Genomic DNA, 23237 nt, shown 5'->3' on the forward strand with positions numbered 1-23237 from the left:
GCATTTCTTTTCAAGGTATCACTTCCTTCTAAGCAGAGTAGAGCTAAGATATATCCATCTAAAAACCAAGAAAGACTCGAAACCATAAAAGTTTACCAACTTTTTAAATTCTTTTCAGTTTTTTTTTCTTGCTGTGGTTTGCTGCTGTATGATGTGCTGTGGCAAAATTGCTTTGAACTTAAAAGGCCTGTGCTTTTTTTTACTGGTCATGTTAAACTACTGCTTATATCAGATTAGACAGGTGCTCTAAATTTCTGCTACATGTAAATGAGCATGCTGCCCTTATGAATGAACAGAAAGTGCCAACACTAAAGTTACTAAAGATAGAAGTTTATGCAACACCAGCACACTGAGCAGGGAAAAGCTGCACCTGCTGTCCTCAAAAGCAAGGTTACTCTTATTTAAGCATACACCTGATAAAATATCTTGATTCACCTATTTCTCTGGCATGCTATATAATCTTTTTCTTATTTGTTTAATAAAATCCTCAGGTTATGTTATCACATTTGATACACAGAGTAAGACATAAAAACCCTCTCTGCTGGAAAACAGATGCTTGTTTCATCTTGCAGGTTTGAGGTAAGGAAAAGCTTGTTTCTTGTCATTCTTTTAACATCTTAAATCCCCTGTCTCATTACATCCAGAGGCTCATTATTGAGTTTATACATGGAAAATTACAGTGCAAAATGACCTCTATTCTCAAAGGGCCTACCATTATCTTGAATCATTTATTCTTTACTTAAAGTCTGCTTACAACATCTATGTGGTTTTATTTACCAAAAGCAGGGCTGAAACACTGCAAATGTGCTGGATACCAACATCACAAAAACAATGAATTCAAAACGGGCTGCTTGAGCAGCTTAGTTTCCATGTATGGAAAGTATGGGCCAAGATGTGAACATTCATTAGATTTCATTAAAGTAAACTTATTCATTTTTCTTAAGACACTTCGAATGAGATTACATATAACAGCATCGACTCACATAAGGAAGGGACAGTCAGGGGAAAACAAGAGAAAAATAGGAAGTTGCAACAGAGGAGTATAGAAAATGATTACAAATGAAAAGATATTGAGAAAATGGGACTCCTAACAACTGTGCAAGACCTGGTTGACCACCAAACTGTCCCATCAGATAAACAGTAAGTAAAGCTCAACTCTTGAGTCGTATCTGAAACAATTCACAGATATTTCTGTCCATTCTGCCAATGTGAGAAGAAACTCAACACTATAAGTCTGAAAGGATGAAACAGAAAATGCAACCAACTGAGATTGAACTTTGGAGGTGTAGAAAAATATGCCTGCAGATTTCTTTAAAAGACAGTAAGCAAGTGTCCCAAAAAAGAATGGAAACCATGAGGCAAAGGCAAAAGAGTGCTGACTACTGTCATTTGTGTTCACATGGATCTCATGCAGTCCTGTAAGTTCACTTTGCTTCTGTAAATTAAAATAACTTAGAAATAGCTCAGTTTTGGTTTCCATGTAAATACACAATGAATATGTAAATAATAAATGAATAATAAGCATTAGAATTAAATAAGCTTGTGAATGTCACTCATGAATACTATTTTAGCAGTACTTCACTGAACTACTGAAAATGCAGACCTTTATAATGTTTGATTTGTGTCTGATGTGGACGACATATTACATTATGTGCCAAACAGTCATGGCTCCATAGTAAAACAGCAGCCAAGCACAATAAGCTAATTGTGCAACTGTTTCTGAACCCATCTGGCAGACTTTTGGCGATAATGTATAAGGCTCTGGGTTTGGTGGCCCTTTTGCTGGTCTGCTCTGTCCGAGCTGAGGAGGTAAGTCACACAGAGACACACACCCACACATTTTCAATGTACACAATCATGCAGTCATGTTGTTCTTAAATAACTTGAATCTAATGTCTCTGTATCTTCTGCTATTTGTTTTTACATGGTTCTCGTGTAGCCCCGTAAGTTGATACACTTCAGAATGTAATATACTGTAATACTCTAATATACTTTATTGGATGGTGTACTAAGTATTTTATCAATCAATTCTCTATTAGTGCTGTCTGTGGGGGAGCTGCTGGAGAGAGCTAATAGAAATGTTGGTATGGAGATTTTGAACTGTCTTTTTCTTAAATCATTAAAACTTGTTTACAATGTAAGCTAATTTAAATGTAATCAAATCAACCTTTCTGTTGTGTTTGTCAGTTCGTGGTCCTGATGAGCCAAGAGTTATAGGAGACATTGCTGTGGACGACTCCGGAAGGAACGCTGATCCTTGCACCTCTCAAGGCTGCAAGTGGCCTAAGTCCAGTGACGGATGGGTCTATGTGCCATACGTCATTGCCAACCATTTCTGTATGTCAGCAATAATTGAATCTTAGACACTCATACACTATGAAACTGTTCACTGTGTCCAAGTATCAGTAAATCTTTTAAAAATCTTAATTTGTTGGACAACCTGACGTATGTTAACGACGGTATGACCTGACTGTTTTATAGTATGGGTAAATAGGACATCATATGTATATAAACATATATAAATTACATTCACGGCATTTGGCTGACGCTCTTATCCAGAGTGTCTTACAATTTGATCATTTTACACAGGTAGGCAAAGGTAGTGTTAGGAGTCTTGCCCAAGGACTCTTATTGGTAGAGTGTAGGGTGCTTGTCTAAGCAGGGGACTGAACCCCAGTCTACAGCATAGAAGGCAGAAGTGCTTCCCACTACACTGTACCAACCACACTGCTGTCAGAATAAAATCTTGTATCTGAATGGACCAAAAGAAATGACCTAAAATTACTTGGAAAAAAGTCTGGTTACATTAAAAGCAGAGTATGTTTTTACCTTCCCCTGTAAATTTACAGTTTATACCACGTTTATATATATATATATATATATATATATATATATATATATATATATATATATATATATATATATATATATATATACCTCAGTCTAAGAGTAACACTGACACATCAGCTGTAAAATGAGACCCTGCTAAGGCGTTGTACTTAGTTTAGGAAAAACATAAGCAGATGGTTATCTCGCTTATGTTTGGTTATGTTGATTTCCCTCAAACTTAATTTCCGTTACTTCAGTTACAGAGTTCATTTTACTTGTTTGCTGCTATGCAATGAGAGCTGATCTTAGCAAATGGCCTACGGACTAGACGGGACATTATTTGAGCTTCTATGTTCTGTTTTGCTTCAGAAAAATGACTGCATTTTGACATTTGGCCGGTCTTTACTGACCTCTGCCCTTTCTCCCTTCAGCCTCCCGTGAGCTACAGGTCATTCAACGTGGTCTAGACTCCTTCTCAGCCGTCACCTGCATCCGTTTCACACCACGCAGCAATCAGAGGGATTACATTTACATTCAGTCTCTCAATGGGTAGGCACAAAACCAGATAGTTCTGGTTCTAAAATCTGGCTGGCCCATGATTAAATTGTATTAATTTATTAATTTACTGTATATTTGTATTTGCTAAAGTAAAAACTTTAGTAACAGTTAGGTATAGTGTAAACTGTACACGGATAGAACACTTCTCAACCAAGCAGACTGTGCTGGAGTGTAAATGTTCCAAATATATTGCACACATTAGTTACATTAACCCCTTAAAATCCCATTCTTATTACATACTAATTCGCATTATTCAATATTCACTGATGTGCCATTATTCAGGCACATCAGTGCAAACTGGAGCTTTTCCTAAGTTATGGAAATATGTAATAAACCTTTGTGCCTGGCAGGTCCTGACCATTTAAGGGGTTAATTGTAGTTTTCACAATAATTTGGCTATTTAATACACATAACTCAAAAACTATAAACCTTAAAATATGAACCATTTCTCTATGTCATTTTTAATCATCAAGTAAATACGTATATTACTCTTTTGCTACTTTGAGATGCATAAACCTTTCCGTAATGATTACTTCACCATTATTTATTGTTAAACTTATTATCTCCTGCTATAAATGACTGAAATGTGTTTATGAACATATATTGTGTTACTTATTACTAATACCAATAATATGTTCCTAAGAAAATGTTTACACTTATTGCTTTAATTAAGAGTATGACAAGAAGGAAGCTGCTAATCATTTAAATGGTTGCACTTATAATTGCACAAGAAAAAATTATATTACTTTTCACGATCATTAACTATCATCACTAGTAGATAATGATGAAGTTGCTATTTATAGGGGCCTGTTATTATAAAGCCTTACCAACATTTCTAGTAATTAGTTTATTTATTATTTATTTATTATATGAAGAGTGGTGTATTTAATTAGATTGCATGTCCATTTATTTCACTCTAGCAACCACTCAAGGCCTTTATTTACAGTGAGTTTACTGCAGAAAGAGTAACCATGGTAAAAACCCACAGCCTTGGCTGGCTTATTTAGAATTTAAACTTAAATGCATCAAGACCTAATTAATTAAATTTAATTTAAACTAGTATTACAAACTGAATATGCATCAAGATTAAAATCATAAAATAGGTCTGAATTCAGTTTAAATTAGATTCACTTCTCTTTGCTGGGCAGATGCTACTCTTACGTTGGACGCCTTGGTTATGGCCAGACTGTGTCTCTGGACCGCAATGGCTGCATCTACCACAACACCGTCCAGCACGAGCTGCTCCATGCTCTGGGATTCAACCACGAACAGACCCGCAGTGACCGTGACAACCACATCCGTGTTGTCTGGGAGAACATTATTGAGAGTACAGTATCAATTTTTAATTTTCAGATTTAGATTTTGCAGGTTTAAGATCAATTTGGTGGATGTAATATTTTGGGTGCTTTGGTTGTTTTTCCAACAGACATGAAATACAACTTCGACAAGATCAACACTCTGAACCAGGGAACTCCTTACGACTACAACTCTGTGATGCAGTACCACAGGTCAGTCATTTACCAAACAATTCCACTCAAATATGTGAAGTACCTCTATTAACCATCCACAAGTGACTTTCAACAGACCATGACAGCACAATTGGCTACTCTGGCGGTTGGTTATGCTGGATGGGAGGTATGCTTCAGCTGATCTCTTTATTCAGACTGACAGAACAGGCATAATACACAGGTCTGAGTAGTTAGTACTCTTCTCATTGCATTCAGCTGTGTTATTATAATTAGTTGCAGCTCAGAAACATATGGAAAGTATCTTACTTTTTACTCCACTCTTTTATGAGAAATCTGTTGTTCCTTTCGGTTTATGTGTGTATAAAACATAACATATCAAAATGAAAGAAGTGCAAAGCAAGAACACCAATCAGGGCACAGCGCACACTCTGTTTTGAGCTTGTCTTGACCTGTTGGACATACAGACCACGGCAAAATTTTTTATTTCTATTCAACATAAATGATGGAACTAACCTAACTTCGTGTAAATAAATAAAGGAAAACTAATTTGTGAACCTGTTTAAAACAAGTTTTTATTAAACTTATACTTGTAACTACTAAAAAAAAACTTTGCTTTTTGTAAAAGGTTATTTCAGAGACACTCAGTTCTACCTAATGGACATTGTTTGCCTTCAGTGTTTTATGCTTATGGTAATTTTAATAGACATCAGTGACTAATTAATGACATTCTATTAAAAGATTGGTTTACCAAGAGCTACACTGCAGTATTTTCACCTAAAATGAGAGAACTAATCTATTAGTACTTTTGATACTTAAGTACATTTGAAGGGAATTACTGTTGTACTTTTACTCAAGTTGAGGTCAAAAGGGAGGAACTTCTACTTTTACTGGAGTAATATTTTACCTTGGATGTCTCTACTTTAACTCAAGTACATGATTTGTGTACTTTGTCCACCACTGACAAGAAACTAGCTACAGCAAGCACTGCTTAAGAGCAGAGAGGACATATTTTAAATCAGAAATGATCCAGCTACAAAAAGCCGCCCCCCCCCCGCACACACACACACACACACACACACACACACACACACACACACACACACACACACACACACACACACACACACACACACACAATCTAGTAGAAGTGGATTATTTCATATATAATCTCCTCAGAAATATCTCCCGAAATATTGTAATAATTAAACTTGTCAAGTACTGAATGCCAGTGGACCCAATTTTCACATAATTTGGTGAGCACCTAAAGAGTTTTTCAGAATTCAATTTTTATGCCTAGTTCCGATCAATAATACCAAAATGAGGCTGGAATGATCAAAACTGGGCATCCTCTTCTGTACCCACTAATTTTTTATGTTGAGTAAACTACTACACACATGTTTATGCAATGATGAACATGGACTGGTTTGCTGGTCACTGATAAAGCCTTATCTTGGACAATATTGCATTACCAATGGTCATTTATTCAGTCTAGGCTTAAACATAATGTAGGTCTGTAGGACATTCATTCATTCATTCATTCATTCATTCATTCATTCATTCATTCATTCATTTATTTCTTTTGGTCACTCCAGAACTGCTTTCTCTAAGAATGGTCAGCCCACCATGATCCCCTTCCCCAACAGCAATGTGGTCATTGGTCAGGCAACTCAGATGAGCAACAATGACATTATCAGACTGCAGAGACTCTACCAGTGCTGTAAGTACACATAGAACACTTCAGTGCCTTGCATAGATTCTCAGAGCAGCTGTACTTACTGACAGCACAGTAATTAAAAATAATAAATGTAATATCTAACGTGAAATGTTTGACTTTCTGTCAACAATGTTGAAATGTTTTTAAAATGAACCTAATATGCTTTAAGAATTCTTCCTATTAATTAGTCTATTTTTATGCCATTAGGAGCTGAAGAAATCCCTCTATCGAACAGTCATGCACACCAGGAGAAGACCAATGGAAAACTGACTAATCACCAATGGGGTTATTTGCCTCAGTGTCTGTTGATGATATAATTGATGGTCTGTTGATGTAATTAATGAAAACTCATCCCTCAAATAAATCTGCACTCAATGTAATCAATCTATGTCTTTCTGAAACCTTTGTCTTTCTGACATGTGCATACAAACATTTATATATTTATAGAAACTGTTTATAATATATAGATATCTAGATTTTTTTGAACAAAGAACTATCTGTTAAGCACTTCAATGCATAATTTTTGTTCCAAATGATACCATTTTTATCACATTCATCAAAATAAGAGCACAGATCTTGCAATATCACTTTTTCACTCTAGCGTACAACTGCAATATGCAATATCACGCATTGCAATACAGGGAAACTACCCACAGGGAAAGTGATAAGAGCTAAGAGGCATTTAGGGTAAGAGTATATCTTTGATGGTATTAAAAAAACAGTTTTATTATAAATTTTAAAAAATTACACTGACCCCAGATGAGGTCAATCAGCCAAGACATGTTTCCCATCTTTAGTTTAGCACTGTAGCAAGGGTAACATTGCTTACAAACAATAGAAGTCAATAGTTACCCACAACATTTCTGCAAATACATGACCAAAACTCTCTCAAACTGCAAACAAGTCTTCATTACGTTCATGCAGACTTTTCAGTGTGATTCAGGACACAGTACGGCTCACTGTGAGCTATAAACATTAGCAGTGAGGAAAACACTGTGTAGCTAAACGCAGCAGGTAGCCATTTAGACGTGAGGTGTTCTTCAGATTCCTCTTTGTTTGAACATGAATCAAGCAGGAATATGGAAGGAAGATTATGTTTGAAGTGAGCACGAATTCAGCACAACACCTGTTTGTAGAGTTCAGGTTCATGGTGAGAATTTCTTTATTTTCATTGTTTACAGTAATTCATACTGTGCTCTACATCCCACTGAGAAGTCTGTACAGTCTTACTAAAGACCTCAATGTGTTTTGAGTGGGGTGAGAGAAATTTTGGGGATGAATTTCTTGAAAAGATTTGGGTGACTATTGACTTCTAGTGACTGTTAGCAACATGAACCTCATGGCTCCAGCGCTAAACTAAAAAAGCAAAATTTGCACAACAAATGTGTCTCAGGTAGACCATAGATGAGATTATAGCTGAACTGAGCATCACTTTAGTAGGTGGCACATCACTGTTTTTATTATTTATCGCTTGTGAGCATGAAAGGAAGCTTTGAAAATTCCAGTAGAAAATAAGCTAATCTAAAATAAAAAAAAAAAAAATGTTTGCCTTCCACCCAATGACCGCTGGGACCCTGAGGGAGAAGAAGCTTAGAAATGCATGTGTGTGTGTGTGTGTGTGTGTGTGTGTGTGCACTTTTTTTTTTTTACATTTTGTGTATCGTTAGCCCAGACTGCTTAAGTTGTATCGAAAGCATGCAAACTATTTACAAATCCCTGCTGACAACAGACCATTAGAACCATTAGGATTAAAATCTTCATGCTTTTTCATTGGGAATTGACTTAAAGGTTACCCAATAGAGACCATAGTTTCCTGTAGGACACCTTTACATTAGGAATCCATCAGGAATCAGTTTCAAACACCCATTAAACAGAATACTTAATACTGTCATATCAAACTCAGTGACAGTAAATCAAAGAGAAAAGAGGACTTGGCTCTACAGTTGAAAATAGAAGTTAGAGATCATGATATGATTCTGGTCTGTTAAACCACACATTAATGGTATTAATAAAACTATATTCTATCATTTGGAGAATATAACAAAACAGACACTATCTCTGCTTAAAATATGCCAAAATATTTTACATACTTTTGTTTTTTCTCACCTTGATCATTGTAATGCATTGCTCACAACACTTCCTACAACAAAAGCAAGTAAACTACAACTGTAAAAAATGTGGCAACAAGAATATTAACACATATTAACTCAAATAAACCCATTTTAGTGTCACTCGACTGAATGCCTGTTTCATTTAGAACTCACTATAAAGTTTCATGACTAGTTTTGAAAGCACTTCGCTACATAACACCTCAATGCAGTTCTGAATGCCTAAGCTGTGGCCCAAATCGTGCCTTCCAGATTGGTCTTTCACTGCAGGCCTTCTCCATAATTCCACATATAAACCTTTAAAACACGAAGCAGCCTTTTGAGTTTATGCACCAAAGATCTTATTTGACTACTGTAAACTATTATAAAGCACATTGTTATACATTATTATACATAAAAATACATTATTATGTTTAGTTTCAGTCAGTGGTAGGGGACTCTCTGAAGAAGGTTGATCACTTCAGATGCAGAAGCCTGTCCAATGGAAGAGGAGGTAGAAATCTGAAAATGGTTAATTAAAATATCTAAAAGAAAACATTGAGTGTCAGTATGACCAGTTGCTGACACCTGAAACTCACTTACATCTGTAAGTGAGCAATTAAAATAGATGCTATATTTAAATGAGCATGTTGCACTCATAAATGAGCAGAACCTTCCAACATTAAAGTTAAATGAGATACAACACCAGCACACCAAGCAGGGAAAAACTGCACCTGCTGGCCTCCAAAGCAAGGCTGCACTTATGTAAACATACACCTGATAAAATATATTGATTTACCTGTTTCACTGGAACATTTTAAGAAATATAATTTTTCCATTTGTTTTAGAAAACAATTTTACCCACTTTATCACATTTGGTACACAGATCAGTGTATAAAAACTCTGCTGAAAAACAGATGCTTGTTTCATCTTGCAGGTTTGAGGTAAGGAAAAGCTTGTTTCTTGTCATTCTTCTAACATTTTACATTTCTGGTCTTATGGCATCTTTAGATCTGATATTCAGTAATTACAAGGAAAATAGTTCCAAGTGGCTGAGTTGTTTTTTATAGTTTAAATGGTCATTAAGAACAATGTTCAGGGAAAATATCAGGCAAATAAAGAAAATGTTAGTTTAACCAAAAAGTACACAGAAGCCTCAAAAACCAAATACAACATTGCAGTTATATTTAATATGTCACACTTTACCTTTTACAGATTCCCTTTTTAAGTGATTTTTAACAGTTCATGTTTTAGCAGTTGGTTTCATTTTTTTGCTACTCACGACCCAAGCAATCCCAAACATATTCAAACATACATGTTTTCCATATAATTACTATATAATAATAATGTTCATAATGATAAATTCTCATGTAATAATGATGTAATAAGCATGGGAAAAGCACATAGATGTTATTTTAGCAATACAACACTACTTCAGCTACACATGAATACAGAAAATAAACCTTTAAAATGTTTGATTTGTGTCTAATGTGAATGGCATATTACATTATATGGAATATAATCAAAGTTCTGAGAGTAAGAGTTGTGTCCGTATACTCGGCATTAAGTCAGACTCTTTCAGTGTTAGCGTTGGACCCCGTCAGGGTTGTGCTCTGTCTCCACTCTTGTTCGTGATATTCATGGACAGAGTGTCAGGGCATAGCCGGGGTCAGGAGGGCATTATGTGTGGAGGCCGGAGGGTGGCGTCTCTGCTATTTGTGGATTATGTTGTTCTTTTGGCGGAATCACATGGATGCCTCCAGCACTCACTGGAGCGGATTGCAGCTGAGTGTGAAGCGGTTGGTATGTGGATCAGCACCATGGTCTTGGCCCGGAAAAGGATGGCATGTCCACTCCAGGTAAGGGGAAAGGACCTGCCCCAGGTGGAGGAGTTTAAGTATCTTGGGGTCTTGTTCACGAGTGACGGGAAGCGGGATCGTGAGATCAGCCGTAGGCTGGGACAGGCGGCAGCAGTAATGCAGTCACTGTACCAGACTGTAGTGGTGAAGAGGGAGTTGAGCCAAAAGGTGAAGCTCTCTGTTTACCAGTCAATCTACATCCCAACCCTCACCTATGGTCATGAGCTGTGGGTAATGACCAAAAGAACGAGATCGCGAATACAAGCGGCGGAAATGAGCTTTCTTCGCCGGGTGGCGGGCTACACGCTATGCGATAGAGTGAGGAGCTCGGTCATCCGGAAGGAGCTCAGAGTAGAGCCGCTACTCCTCCGCATTGAGAGGAGCCAGCTGAGGTGGTTCGGGCATCTGATCCGGATGCCCCCTGGACACCTCCCGGTGGGGGTGTTCCAGGCACGGCCTACTGGGACAAGACCCCGGGGTCGCCCTAGGACCCGCTGGAGGGATTATGTCTTGGGGTCCCCGGGAATGAGCTGGAGGAAGTTGCGGGGGACAGGGTCATCTGGGATTCTTTGCTCTCCCAACTGCTACCACGACCCTGTCTGGACTAGCGGTCAACGATGATGATGATGGTTTAGATCGGGCAGGCTGTTCTTCCCAATCAAGCCTCTCCAGGTCTCCCTGTCATTGCCAACATGAGCATTGAAGTCTTCCAGTAAGACTTTGGACTCTGTAGGCGGGGCCCTTTCTAGAACCCCGTCCACTTGCTCCAAGAATGCTGAATACTCTGACCTGCTGTTTGGTGCATATGCAGACAGAACAGTCAGAGTTTTCCTCTGCAATTTTAATTCCTATTGAGATGACCCTCTTGTCCACCGGGAGAAAACTCCAACTGCATGGCCACCATTCTCCCTGAGTAGGAGAGGGACCAACCCCTATTCAGGAGTTTTGTTCCAGAGCCGACGCTGTGGGTGGAGGTGGGCCCAACTATATCTAGTTGGTACCTCTCAACCTCCTGCTCAAGCTCTGGCTCCCCCCCCCCCAGTAATATTACATTCTGCGTACCAAGAGCCAGTTTCTGCCACAAGGGCCTAGGCCGCCTAGGGCCTCCCCACCATCTCCCACTACCTATACGGCACTGCACCATTCCCCCATGATGGACCTTGTGGGTGGTGGGCCATCAGGCGCTGGCTCCACGGGTAAGTCCTGGTGACCCTCTCCCGGGCAGGATCGTCTGTATCTGTTTTTCATGGAGGTTTTTTTTTTTTTTGATTGAGTTAGTCTGGGTCTTCACTCTAGTTCAATTAGTCAGGGTCTTCACTCACACCTGTTCACCCTGGGAGATCCTACCAGGAGCATATTGAACCTGATGACTTAGCTCTGAAGATCCCTATACCACACAAGCCCTTCCAACATGGCAAGGCCTCAATCCAGGAAGGGAACTGTCCATACTTCCTTCCTCCTAACTGTGAAACACAGAAGAAACAGCCATCAATGATAAAGAGCAGATTACTAATTACACTCCATTCAATTCGCACTCAGAATTAAGTATGGGTACTCTTCATCATGACGCAACATTTTCAAATCAAAAGTCAAACATTATAGAAATGATCCCCGAAAGTATAGACTTTGACCATAAGGGGTCATTTTATTCCAAAGACTGGTGAATGAAAATGTTTAGTCGCTCTTTTGTGCAAATATTTTAATGAAATTTCATCATTTGTCATACATCTTATTTCCTTAGCTAAATACAGGGTATAATTAGGAGAACAGTTACTTAGGTTTGTGAGCCATCACAGTCTGCAGCAAACAGTAAAAAAGCTCTAGCTAACCACATAGGAGATGCAGCTTTAATCTCTTCAGGCCACACTTAATAAGCTAACAATTTCTTCCAGAGCTGTTTCAATCAACATTTATAAGATAAAAGGCCTCACCTGAGGGCCATTTCTCTGCTTGCCTCTGGATTGCCAGTCTATTGAACTGAACTACTTTCTTCTGGTCAAAGCTGATTCAGAATCCTAATTGTAAGCCACTTAATAGCATATTTATTTATTTTTTTCTCACCTGGTCATCAAGGATGAAGGGAAAAAACAGCTGCCCCCTGCTGGTCAAAGTTGGTGTATTATGTGATGTGTTAGCCAGTGCACATGTTTTTTCATACTTCACCCATGTTGTGCACCTGAGCAGTGAAAAAGTATTATGAGGAGTATTTTAAATGCAACTTCATTTCAGGAACGCACTTTCATTTAAAAAAAAAATTCAACATTTTTATCATATACTTTAAGGCTTCTGTATTACTTATGCATGAAATATACTAATATGCTTTGTTGATATAGTATGATGTAATAATTATTTTAGTTGGGGAGAAGTTGGAGAGAGCTAACAGAAACATTGGTACAGACCATTTTGAGCGCACACCCACTGTTTTACCAATGTGTTTATGAATGTAAAAGGAATAAAAGTAACCTTTCTGTTGTGTTTGTTAGTTTGTGGTCCTAATGAGCCGAGAGTTATAGGAGACATTGCTGTGGCTGACACTGGAAGGAACGCTGATTCGTGTACTGCTGAAGGCTGCAAATGGCCCAAGTCCAGTGATGGATTTGTCTATGTGCCATACGTCATTGCCAATCAGTACTGTATGTCAGCAATAATTGCACCTCAAACACTGTTAACTGCCTATTCTTTGTACTGAGTGCCAGCTTACTTTCTAACACTGATCTTAACTCATTTAACTCTGAACAACACTGTTATATTTTTAAATAAGTCACAAATTATAAGTAACTTTTTATTTGCTAACTAACAGCTGATAAAATACACTTAGAATTGGCAAACTAACTACATTTCATTCCAATTACTCACCTACACAATTCATTTTGTTCTTTTGCGCCTATGTGTTCAGAGCTTATCTTTGAAAAATGCCATTTGCTGATTCCTTTTATTGGAAATTATTTGAGTTTCATTCATTCTTGCTCTAGAAAATGATTTTACTCTGACACTGGACTTATCTTTATTGCCCTGTAGGTCATTCAGCGTGGTCTAGACTCCTTCTCCTATGCCTCCTGCATCCATTTCATACCACACACCAATGACAGGGATTACATTTACATTCAGTCTGATAGTGGGTAGGCATCAACATCCACATTAAAACCAGAATATAACTGATATTATAAAAAAGGGATAGTTCTGGTCCATAAATCTGATTGACTGAGCTGCAATGTAAAATATATACACACATATGACCAGATGTAAACATCTGTTTAATTCTGTATAAATGACAAGTATAGATGTTCATGTTTCTTGGCACCCATAGACTACCGTTAACAAACACTGCATGGTGGATCAATTACTGTGATTATTTGTAGGGGTCCAAGCACTGTTGCTTCATATTGACATTTATTATGAAACTCAAACAGAAGCAGAAAGTAAGGACACTCTGTAACCTTAGAATGTACTATATGATTTGGCCACTAGAGGGCTATATTCAAGTCTCCAGTGTTACCAAGTACATCCCTAACTAAATTTTATTTGTTGATTATAAAGTGTTTTCACAGGCACTAATTGTTTGAACAAGGCAATCATGTTGAAATCAGTCTTGAAATAATCTGCAGCCTAAATAAGTATATAATTATCAAAACTAAAAATGTACTTTTTGGCCACAATGGTCTCCACATTTCAATCATTATGGCATTAACTTTTCTAATTTAAATTTATAAAATTTTGAAAATGATTAACCAAATTTAAAAGACATATATAGATTGTCATTCAGTCTATGCATGCAAAATCTGACACAGATTGGCCTTTAGGGTTAACCACAGCACAAAGAAAGATTTAAAAGCTCTAAAAATCTTATTTCTATTATTTCCTGCATTCTGTAGATGAGGGATGAATCTCTTATAATTCAATTCTTTTAGCTGAACACCTTTCCAATTAAAAGTTATGCCAGAAATTGGTTTGCATTTCAGGTACTTTGATTCATTTGTTAGAAGTCTACTGCTTAGTATACTGAGATTAAATAAACTTCCCAAAACTTGGCAAACACTGGTTCCTTTTCACCAGTGCCAAGTTTTGAGCAGTATATGCACTGAACTAAACAGACCTATAATTCATTATACTATAATACATTGCCTACACATGTAAGTGACTGCATAGGTTAAGCATAGGTTAATATGACCAATTAAAACTGTGAAAAAAATCACACCAATGGCATACATTCATTTTCTGTGAACCATTTCAACTACTCAAGCTGGATAAACTTTACCAGAGGAGATCCAGCAACATCATTTGTCAGGGATTTGTACTGGCAAATTCATGCAGGATAAAGCATCTTTACACATTTCATAGGCAACCCCAGATAGCCAAGTTTGCGACATCACAGCCCTGACATTTACATCAGTGGTACGATTAAAATTAAACAGGTTGAGGCAAAGAAAAGCAATACAGCTTTCAGAATATTTAATTTTCCTTCTCTTCTAATTAGATGAAAAATTCTCCATTATTTTTATTTGAACTTGAACATGTTTCAAGCCAAGCTCCATTTTAGAAGTTAGCCTTGTCTTCCAGTCACTAAGAAAAGAGAGGCTTTTATCTATTACTAGGACTTATTATTACATTACAGGAGATTGATTTGAACAATACTATTAGGAACTCCGGGTTTGGCACATTATAGAAGATAATTTGAACCTGATTTTTACTGCAGACTTCTAATAGATAATAACAGTGCAGATCAATATTGGATTAACATCACAGATCTTGATGGTAATCACTCTGTCAAGAAGGGGATGTGGCTGAGTGTCACATGCAGGATGGAGAGCCGGTCAGGCTGAACCAGCGGGCTAAGCAGCTAATGATATTCACCTGTTTCTGCAAGTCTGCTCATAGCCATCTCTTTATCCAGAGAGAAGGAGAGCTGAGCTAATAGAAAGCAAAGCAAAGACTGAAAAGTCCCAGTGAGCAGGTTGTTTTATTTTGTTTGTGGGTTGAACAGCCGAGTGGTTTGTGTATTGTGTAAAAATAAAAGTAGTTCTCCATCTCCACACCTGCTCCTGATGTCCTCACTCCTCCCACCCTTCAAAAGTTGTTACACACTCAAATTACAGCACCTGCTAAGGTAATACTAATCCAGCTCCAATAGGGCTTCTAAAATCTCAATGTCAACAATGTTGGAAGCACTTTATAATGCTTGCCTGTATTCACTGTTTAATATCACAAAATTAAGTCACTCATATTCTGAACAGATTTACAATGTTCTTTTTATCTCATTGTTATTGTGATGAACAAGAAAAATGCATAGTTTCATTTCAAAATTACAGCTCATGTCTTTCCATTACTAAAAATATTTTAATTCTGATGATATATTTAAACCTCTCCCTACTTGTGGGCATACAGTTCAATCCCTCTCTGAAAGCTACGTACTTTACTCAACAGTTTGACAGTAGTGACTGGATAATGTTTTGTAATTACTGAATAATAAATCTAAAAAAATAATAACAATAAAATTATTACAAAATTTTAAAGGTTTTAAGTAACTGAACAATACTGAAAAAAACTGACTCTGGATGGCTCAACATGTAGCACTCCTCATACTCCACTGAAAGGAAGAGAGAAAGAGAAAAAAACATCAAATCTTTCAGGTACAACCACCGCTGTCTTCAAACATGAGGAAAATGCAGAGGAAAAGCAATATGAGTGCATTAATACCTCAAAAAGAAACTTAGTTATTGACAATAGAGTCTATTAATGCGTAGGATGTCCATACGGCTCATCATAGTGGCTTGTCCAATAGCAACATTAGGGTCTGGTATGGGGAGGATGGTTGGCTGCCTGTTCCTGGAGAAAGCATACCTGGATCCACACAGATCATATACAGAGTTCTCTCTGATGATCACCATACATTTAAAAAAAAACACATCCAAACACAATGAAGGAATGAATGACTATACAAAAGTAAACCTTACCTTCCATAGTGCATGACAGAGCTGTAGTCATATGGGGTGTGCAGGTTGTTTGTTTGGATTTTCCTGAAGTTATACTCCTGTCCTAATAAATCAACCAGAAAATGATAGTCAGTGAAAGAAAGTAAAGCTGATTTTGTGATCCTCATTAATCTGTTAAACATACAGTGCTGTGCAAAAGGAAACTGTTAACCCCTTAAAATCTCAGGCTTATACATACCAAGGCTTATAATGCAAACTGGTCTTAGGTTATAGAAGCGTGTAATGGAACTTGGCAATTTAAGGGGATAAAACCAATTTTCTTAGGTAAAATAGTCCCTAAAGAAAACTTTTATTTTTTAGATTTAACAATATTTTACTGTCTATTTGTTTTCAAAAACTCAGAGGACATGTGTAGGTTAACTGGTCATACTGGATAGTAAATAAAGTAGATACATTTGTACTGTAAACATTGCAAACTCTGGTTCCTATCACCACCACTGTAAAGAAATCTGAGTCAGCACATTTAATTTGACATCAAACCAAATGACTTTATTTAGACTGATTACATTTTGCAGAAATTATACAAAATTGTGTAATTTCCCTTTAATGAAGGATTGATTAGCCGAACCAGGTACTGAAAGATATGGGACTGCCTTGAGAAGTGGTGTGGAAATGGTAAAGCAAACACAATGACATTTCCAAAAAAGTTGGAATGCTGTGCAAAATGTAAATAAAAACAAAATGCAATTCTACATTTCATTTAATGTAGTACTAAGACAACAAATCAAACATTGAAACTGAGAAATTTTATCATTTTTAAAAATATATATGCCCATTTTGAATTTGGCAGCAACAGCAGGTTTCAAAAAAGCTGGGACAGGGGCATGTTTACCACTGTATTTCATCACCTCTTTTTTAGCAACACTCTGTAAGCGTTTGGGAACTGAGGAGCCCGAGTACTGTAGTTTTGAAAGTGATACAGTATGTTTTCCTGTTCTTGTTTGATATAGGATTTCAGCTGCTCAACAGTTCAGGGTCTCTTTCATTTCATAAAATGGCAAATGTTTTCAGTGTTTCAGGGTTTGTAATGCAGGCAGGTCGGTTTCGCACCCAGACTCTTTTAATACAGAGCAATACTGCCATAATCCATGCAGAATGTGGTTTGACATTGTCTTGCTGAAACAACACAGGCTTTCCCTGAAAAAGATGCCTTCTGGATGGCAGCATATGTTGCCAAAACATGTATCTATCATTCAGCATTAATGGTGCCTTCAGAGATGTGCACATCACCCATGCCATGTCCAGAGGACACAAAAACCATGATTTCTAAATAAGCATTTCAAATGCTGATTTTTTGGACCACAGGACACTTTTCCACTTCCCCTCAGTCCATTTTCAATAAGCTTGGACCCAGAGAAGTTGGCAGCATTTCTGTATCTTGTTTATATTTGGTTTCGTCTTTGTGCTTTAGAGTTTTAACTAGTACTTGTGGAAGCAGTGTTGGACTGTATTAACAGACAGTGGTTTTCACAAGTGTTCCTGAGCTCATTCAGTGATTTCCACTGCAGAATTATGTCTGTTTTTAATGCAATACCATCTGAGGGTGGGCATGGAGAGCAAATACTAGTTTTTAGTAATACTCGTTGGTAGTACAGAGTTTTATCCAGATTCTCTGAATCGTTCAATGTTATGTAATATAGATGATGAAATCTCCACTTTCTTTGTTATTTTAAATTGAGAAATTCTTGAATTATTGCTCATGCAGTCTTTCACAGCGTGTTGAACCCTTCAACATCTTTAATTCTGAAAGACTCAGCCTCTCTCTTTTTTACTTAATCATGTTTCTGACCTGTTTCCACCAGGTGTTTTTTTTAGCATTACACAACTTTACCAGCCTTTTGTTGCTTCCTGTCCCAACTTTTTGGAAAGTGTTTTAGGCATCAAATTCAAAATGGGCAGATCTTTAAAAAAAAAAAAAACAACAAAAAATGTATTTTAATGAAATATTGATTTTGATTTGCACATCATTGCTTTTTTTTTTTATTATTTACATTTTGCACAGCATCCAAACTTTTTCTGGAAATGCGGTTGTAGAAAACTACTACTTATTACATTAATTAATTTTGTATTTATTTTAAGAAAAGTGTTTTTCTAAGCAAATAAACATATAAAAGTTAACAAATAAATAAAAGTTACTGATCAGATAAATAACTTTTTAAATACAATTTTCTCAGTTGCCTAAAACTTTTGTATAGCACTTTCTTCCATGATCTTCATTAATTAGCATTGCAGCTTATATATTTGTTTCTAAACTTCCTTGCTTATTTATTTTAAACAACATGTGAAGGGGATCCTGTCTGCTTGCGTATGAATTTTAACTGACTATAGAAGTGTACAGTCACAAACTAAGATTAGAATGCAAATGAACAATCTATAGACTTCATAAAAAGAACACACAGATGTAGGAGGAAACATCTGCTCAGCTCACCAGGAATGATGTTTTGGAAGAGGATCCGGACATGCTGGTCACGGTCACTGCGGGTCTGCTCGTGGTTGAAGCCCAGAGCATGGAGGAGCTCATGCTGGATGACACCGTAATAGATACATCCTCTGCGATTTAGAGACACAACCTGCCCTCCACCACTTCTACCCACAAACGAGTAGCACCTGTGTGTCAAAAACAGCAACTACAAATACAGCAAATACTAAGAGCTACTCCACCTTCCCCCTAACTGTGACTTCAGTGAGACAGAAGAGAGCAGACTAAATGTTTTTCATAATGTAATAAACTCACACTAACAGAAACCTCCAAAATTTTTCTTTTATTCGTTTTTTATACAAATTAAACTTAGTCTTGGACAAAATTCCTGAGAATTCCTTGCAAAATTTAACAAGATTATTCACTAAGCTAAGAAAACAAAAAACGGTCATTAAGGGGTAAAGGGGCATACACTCCACCAGAACAGAAAATTCTTCAGTATTAGTATTTAGTATTATTAGTATTAGTAATAGTATTTAGTTGATGTACCCTGAAAGAGACTGAATATGAACATAGTCTCGTTGTCTGCGACGAGGCCTGAATCTAATGCAGGTGTATTTCTCAAAGGACATCAAAGCATTCTGAATAATGCTTATTTCCCGGGATGCTGCGAAGGAAATATAAAAGCTTAGTAAATAATGTAGTTATATGCTATAAAAATGTAAGACAACTTGAAATTTTAAGTCAACTTTATGCATTGCTTTAAAACTTACATTTAAATGTTCCTTTAACCCTCTGGGGTCCACAAAGTCACCCACGTGTCAAATTTGATCTTTATATATATATATATATATATATATATATATATATATATATATATAAAATTTGTGTCCTTACAGTGCAGAAATGTCATTCAGACATTTCCAGAATCTAGAGAGTACACCCCTGAAAACATGCAGAGAGGAGATTTTCCGCTCTGTAATGTCTTCTGGGTTGCACAAACACTAGAAGGCACTCCTGAGCGAGTGCAAAATGAATGGATTAAGATGGAGCATTTGAACATAATCATAGTTTATATATACTTAAATAATATTAATGTAAAAGAATGCATCAATTTCCTGAACTCAGATCAGCATAAAACTTAATAACACCACTGTTATATTTTTAAGAGTTTTTAAACTTGAGGTCCATCCATCCATCCATTATTCGCTTCTCCGGGGTTCGGGTCACGGGGGCAGCATCCTAAGCAATGAGGCCGCTTGTATTGGCGATCTCATTCTTTCGGTCATTACCCAAAGCTCATGACCATAGGTGAGGGTGGGAATGTAGATCGACCGGTAAATCAGCCTTGCCTTATGGCTCAGATCTTTCTTTGCCACAACAGACCGGTAAAGAGCCCGCATCACTGCTGACCCAGCAATCCACCTGTCAATCTCCCGCTCCCTTTTACCGTCACTCTTAAACAAGACCCCGAGATACTTAAACTCCACCACTTGAGGCAAGAGCTCATCCCCGAGTTAAACTCGAGTTATAGAAGTTTAAAACAGTGCTGCATCCATGACATCAGTGAGCGTGAAAAGACAAGACAGATCATGCGAAAAGACAATAGAGAGATAGGATTGGATGAATAAGAGCTTTAGGTGGACAAGGGCCACCAAGGACGTTTATGACGTCCAGGAACATGGAGCCTAAACAACAAATAGTGTTAGGACATTGCTAATCATTGTCGCTATGAGTTACAACTAACCATATGAATGCACAAGCATAAGCTGAGGCCTCTGTATGAGTACCATAGGCCCATAGGTCATGATGTAGTCATGATCCCAGGATTGTGCATTGATCAGTATGCACTGACATTAGGATCTAACACTTTCTACTTTCTAAAAGTACAGGAAGGTTCTGGACAAGTGATTAGAAACTATTTTAACTTTTTGTTTTTAGCCATTGAGCTCCATTTACTCCCATTCATTGAGGACTCACTCATGTGCACCCTCTGCTGTTTTGCAGTCTTTTTTTTTTTTTTATATATAACGGGGTAATAGGAAGAGGCCAGTCTCCCTATAAACTGGTTCTCACTGCAAGATTGTATGTGTTGAGTTATGAGGCTATGAAATGGGGTGGAGAAACAAATCATCTGTTTCTCACCGTGTGTAACTGGTGGATTCTAAAAAAAATCAAATTAAAATTACAAGCATACAAGTAGGTTTAGAACATAGAAGCAGTACTAAAACAGTTTTGATTAAAGTCAGTTTTGCAAAAGATTGCCTTAAAATTTCAAGTTGACCTCAGATTGAATTTTTAACATTTTTTACAAAGTAATCTGTTAACCCAGGTGTCACTCACAGTACTGGTTAGAAATGACGTAGGGCACATAGACCTTTCCGTTTCTGTCTTTGAGCCACTTGCACCCACGAGATGTACATGGGTCTGCATTCTGAAAGCCGGTATATGTGGCAATGTCGCCAAACATGACCTTGGGTTCATCCGGTGCCTGTCCTGAGCAATAAAACATGAGATGCTGGTTTGTTATGTTACTTTGAAAAATGCAGTTCCTTATATTGCACTGCAGGAGAGAATTCAGCAGTGCTGATTTTACAGTGTAAAATAAGTTATTATGAAGGAGTATTTTAGCAATGCTGAGTTTATCATTTAGTTATGCGGCAGTGCAATAAAAAAAACTTCTTACCTGCGTTCTTGTTTGCTCTTTCAATTATAGAAGTTACTGACAAGTCTTCATTCTCAATGCCGTTATCTGTGGAATGAAGTAATACTGTTATTGATTTCCATTGTTAGTAAAGGTTTCAAATTAAACATAAATCTAAACTTAATAGACTGCAATTAAAAACATCTTACCAGTCTCTTCCTGAATGAATACCTGGTTAACAAAACATTGTAGAGGATAAAATTTGGTAAGTACACTGTTGCCAACTTTCAAGAAGCTGTTGCCAAATAAGATATTATATTTCATATCTGCACCTTCTATGAGTGATCTCACCTTTACAGAGCGACTCTGAGCAGGACTGAATCCCAGCAGCGGCAGGATGAGGACCAGAGTGAGGTGCATGATGGAAGCCTTCACAGACACTGAGAATGGAAAATGGTTAAGGCAGAGCTACAGCTGAAATACATGGGCTAATAAGTACATTCCAACAGATCTTGTAGTAACACAATGCTTGTGACAATCCATGAAGTAACCCAGAAAATGGGAAAAGCTTAAGCAATGCTCTTTCCAAACTGTGTGACATACAAACTGTGTGACATACAGCTCTTTATAAGGCAATGTGTGAGTGCTGGCTTTTTGGTGTCAAAAAGCTGAGAGGAAATAACAGCATGTATTTCAATGGGATGATGATAATGGGCGCAAACATTTGTTCTGCGTAACAAATATTACACATTTAGTAGAGATATATTCCGTGTGCCAATTTTACAAGTCATGCACTTGAACTAACTTTAACCACGGGCCCCAAAAAGAAAGCCACTTCTTAAACCTTAAATTTTTCTTTTGCACTCAGAGTGCATAACAGATTTATAAAAGCTTGCAATTCTCTTGTTTAATAAGAACAACGATAAAGTGTGACTTATATTGTTCATTAATGGAAAAATCACTTTATTAATGAGAAAAAAGGGCAACACTTTATAATAACGGTTATTTATAAAACATTTATGTGCTTTTAATTCATAGTTAACTAATCATGAACTAATGATGTATTTAGAGCTTTAAATCATGAATTCATATATTAACAGCACTTTATAAGACATCTATAAGCTCTTACTTCATGATTAACAAATGAGGAATAGCTCAGGAATTCAGCAGTTATTCAGTTATGTACATACTACAATAAAAATTCATATGTTAGTAGTATAGTTGCAAACGTTAAAGTTTAGGTGCTATTTAGCCAAAAAACTAAACATCAAAATGAAACATCTATAAACTTCTACTTCATGATCTATTAATCATGAACTAATCAAGTATTTAAGAGTTGTTCTTCATTGTTTTATAGATTAATGGCAGTAGTGGCATTTGGGCAATACAATCTACAATGTGTCCTCTTTACAAGATGTCAGGGTTTTAGAATGGCCCATATATAATTACATGTAGAACTGGCATCACATCTCTATGGAGAACTCCTTATTCTCTGTCTGCATATGTATGAAGACCTGGTGTTGTTGATGACCACTTACAGTCACTGCAAACCTGTCATGCAGGTTTCTCCACTACATCATCTGGACGATTTGATCCTTTCTCTCTAGGACGGTCACCTTTCATGTGGTTTACTTGTATCACCCCACTGCTGCATTTTTTTCACTGGTG

At 37.1% G+C, this 23237-nt stretch overlaps 2 protein-coding genes and 1 pseudogene across 2 annotated transcripts; 1 reads left to right on the forward strand and 2 right to left on the reverse strand.

The window, feature by feature from the left end:
* Positions 1–506: 506 nt before the first annotated feature.
* LOC108432398 (low choriolytic enzyme-like) lies at positions 507–6954 on the forward strand. The gene is made up of 10 exons (XM_017706186.2): positions 507–579; positions 1737–1809; positions 1940–1943; positions 2040–2084; positions 2188–2337; positions 3261–3378; positions 4536–4714; positions 4814–4895; positions 6449–6573; positions 6778–6954. Coding segments are annotated over exons 2-10 (765 nt in total). The 5' UTR covers positions 507–579; positions 1737–1749; the 3' UTR covers positions 6780–6954.
* Positions 6955–11954: 5000 nt separating this feature from the next.
* Positions 11955–12143, reverse strand: LOC119262480 (annotated as a pseudogene).
* A 3884-nt stretch (positions 12144–16027) lies between these two features.
* On the reverse strand, positions 16028–22004 carry LOC108432397 (high choriolytic enzyme 1-like). The gene is made up of 9 exons (XM_017706184.1): positions 21921–22004; positions 21779–21800; positions 21612–21677; positions 21269–21421; positions 19475–19592; positions 18935–19113; positions 16468–16549; positions 16211–16354; positions 16028–16100 (listed from the first exon to the last, which is right to left on the reverse strand). The coding sequence occupies exons 1-8, from the start codon at positions 21987–21989 to the stop codon at positions 16228–16230; spliced, it is 816 nt and encodes a 271-aa protein (XP_017561673.1). The 5' UTR covers positions 21990–22004; the 3' UTR covers positions 16028–16100; positions 16211–16227.
* Positions 22005–23237: the final 1233 nt, after the last annotated feature.

Source organism: Pygocentrus nattereri, chromosome 25 (genome assembly GCF_015220715.1).
Source record: "Pygocentrus nattereri isolate fPygNat1 chromosome 25, fPygNat1.pri, whole genome shotgun sequence".
Lineage (NCBI taxonomy): Eukaryota > Metazoa > Chordata > Actinopteri > Characiformes > Serrasalmidae > Pygocentrus > Pygocentrus nattereri.

Bases quoted from the DNA above. Each gene is read 5' to 3' on its own strand.
- LOC108432398 (XM_017706186.2), top strand. From the start codon at position 1,750: ATGTATAAGGCTCTGGGTTTGGTGGCCCTTTTGCTGGTCTGCTCTGTC. The intron at 2,085-2,187 runs GTATGGAGATTT...TGTGTTTGTCAG, and splicing joins GAGAGCTAATAGAAATGTTG to TTCGTGGTCCTGATGAGCCA. The intron at 4,896-6,448 runs GTCAGTCATTTA...TGGTCACTCCAG, and splicing joins TCTGTGATGCAGTACCACAG to AACTGCTTTCTCTAAGAATG.
- LOC108432397 (XM_017706184.1), bottom strand. From the start codon at position 21,989: ATGCACCTCACTCTGGTCCTCATCCTGCCGCTGCTGGGATTCAGTCCT. The intron at 21,678-21,778 runs GTAAGATGTTTT...TTCATTCCACAG, and splicing joins ATTCATTCAGGAAGAGACTG to ATAACGGCATTGAGAATGAA. The intron at 16,550-18,934 runs GTGAGCTGAGCA...TTGATTTATTAG, and splicing joins CTTCCAAAACATCATTCCTG to GACAGGAGTATAACTTCAGG.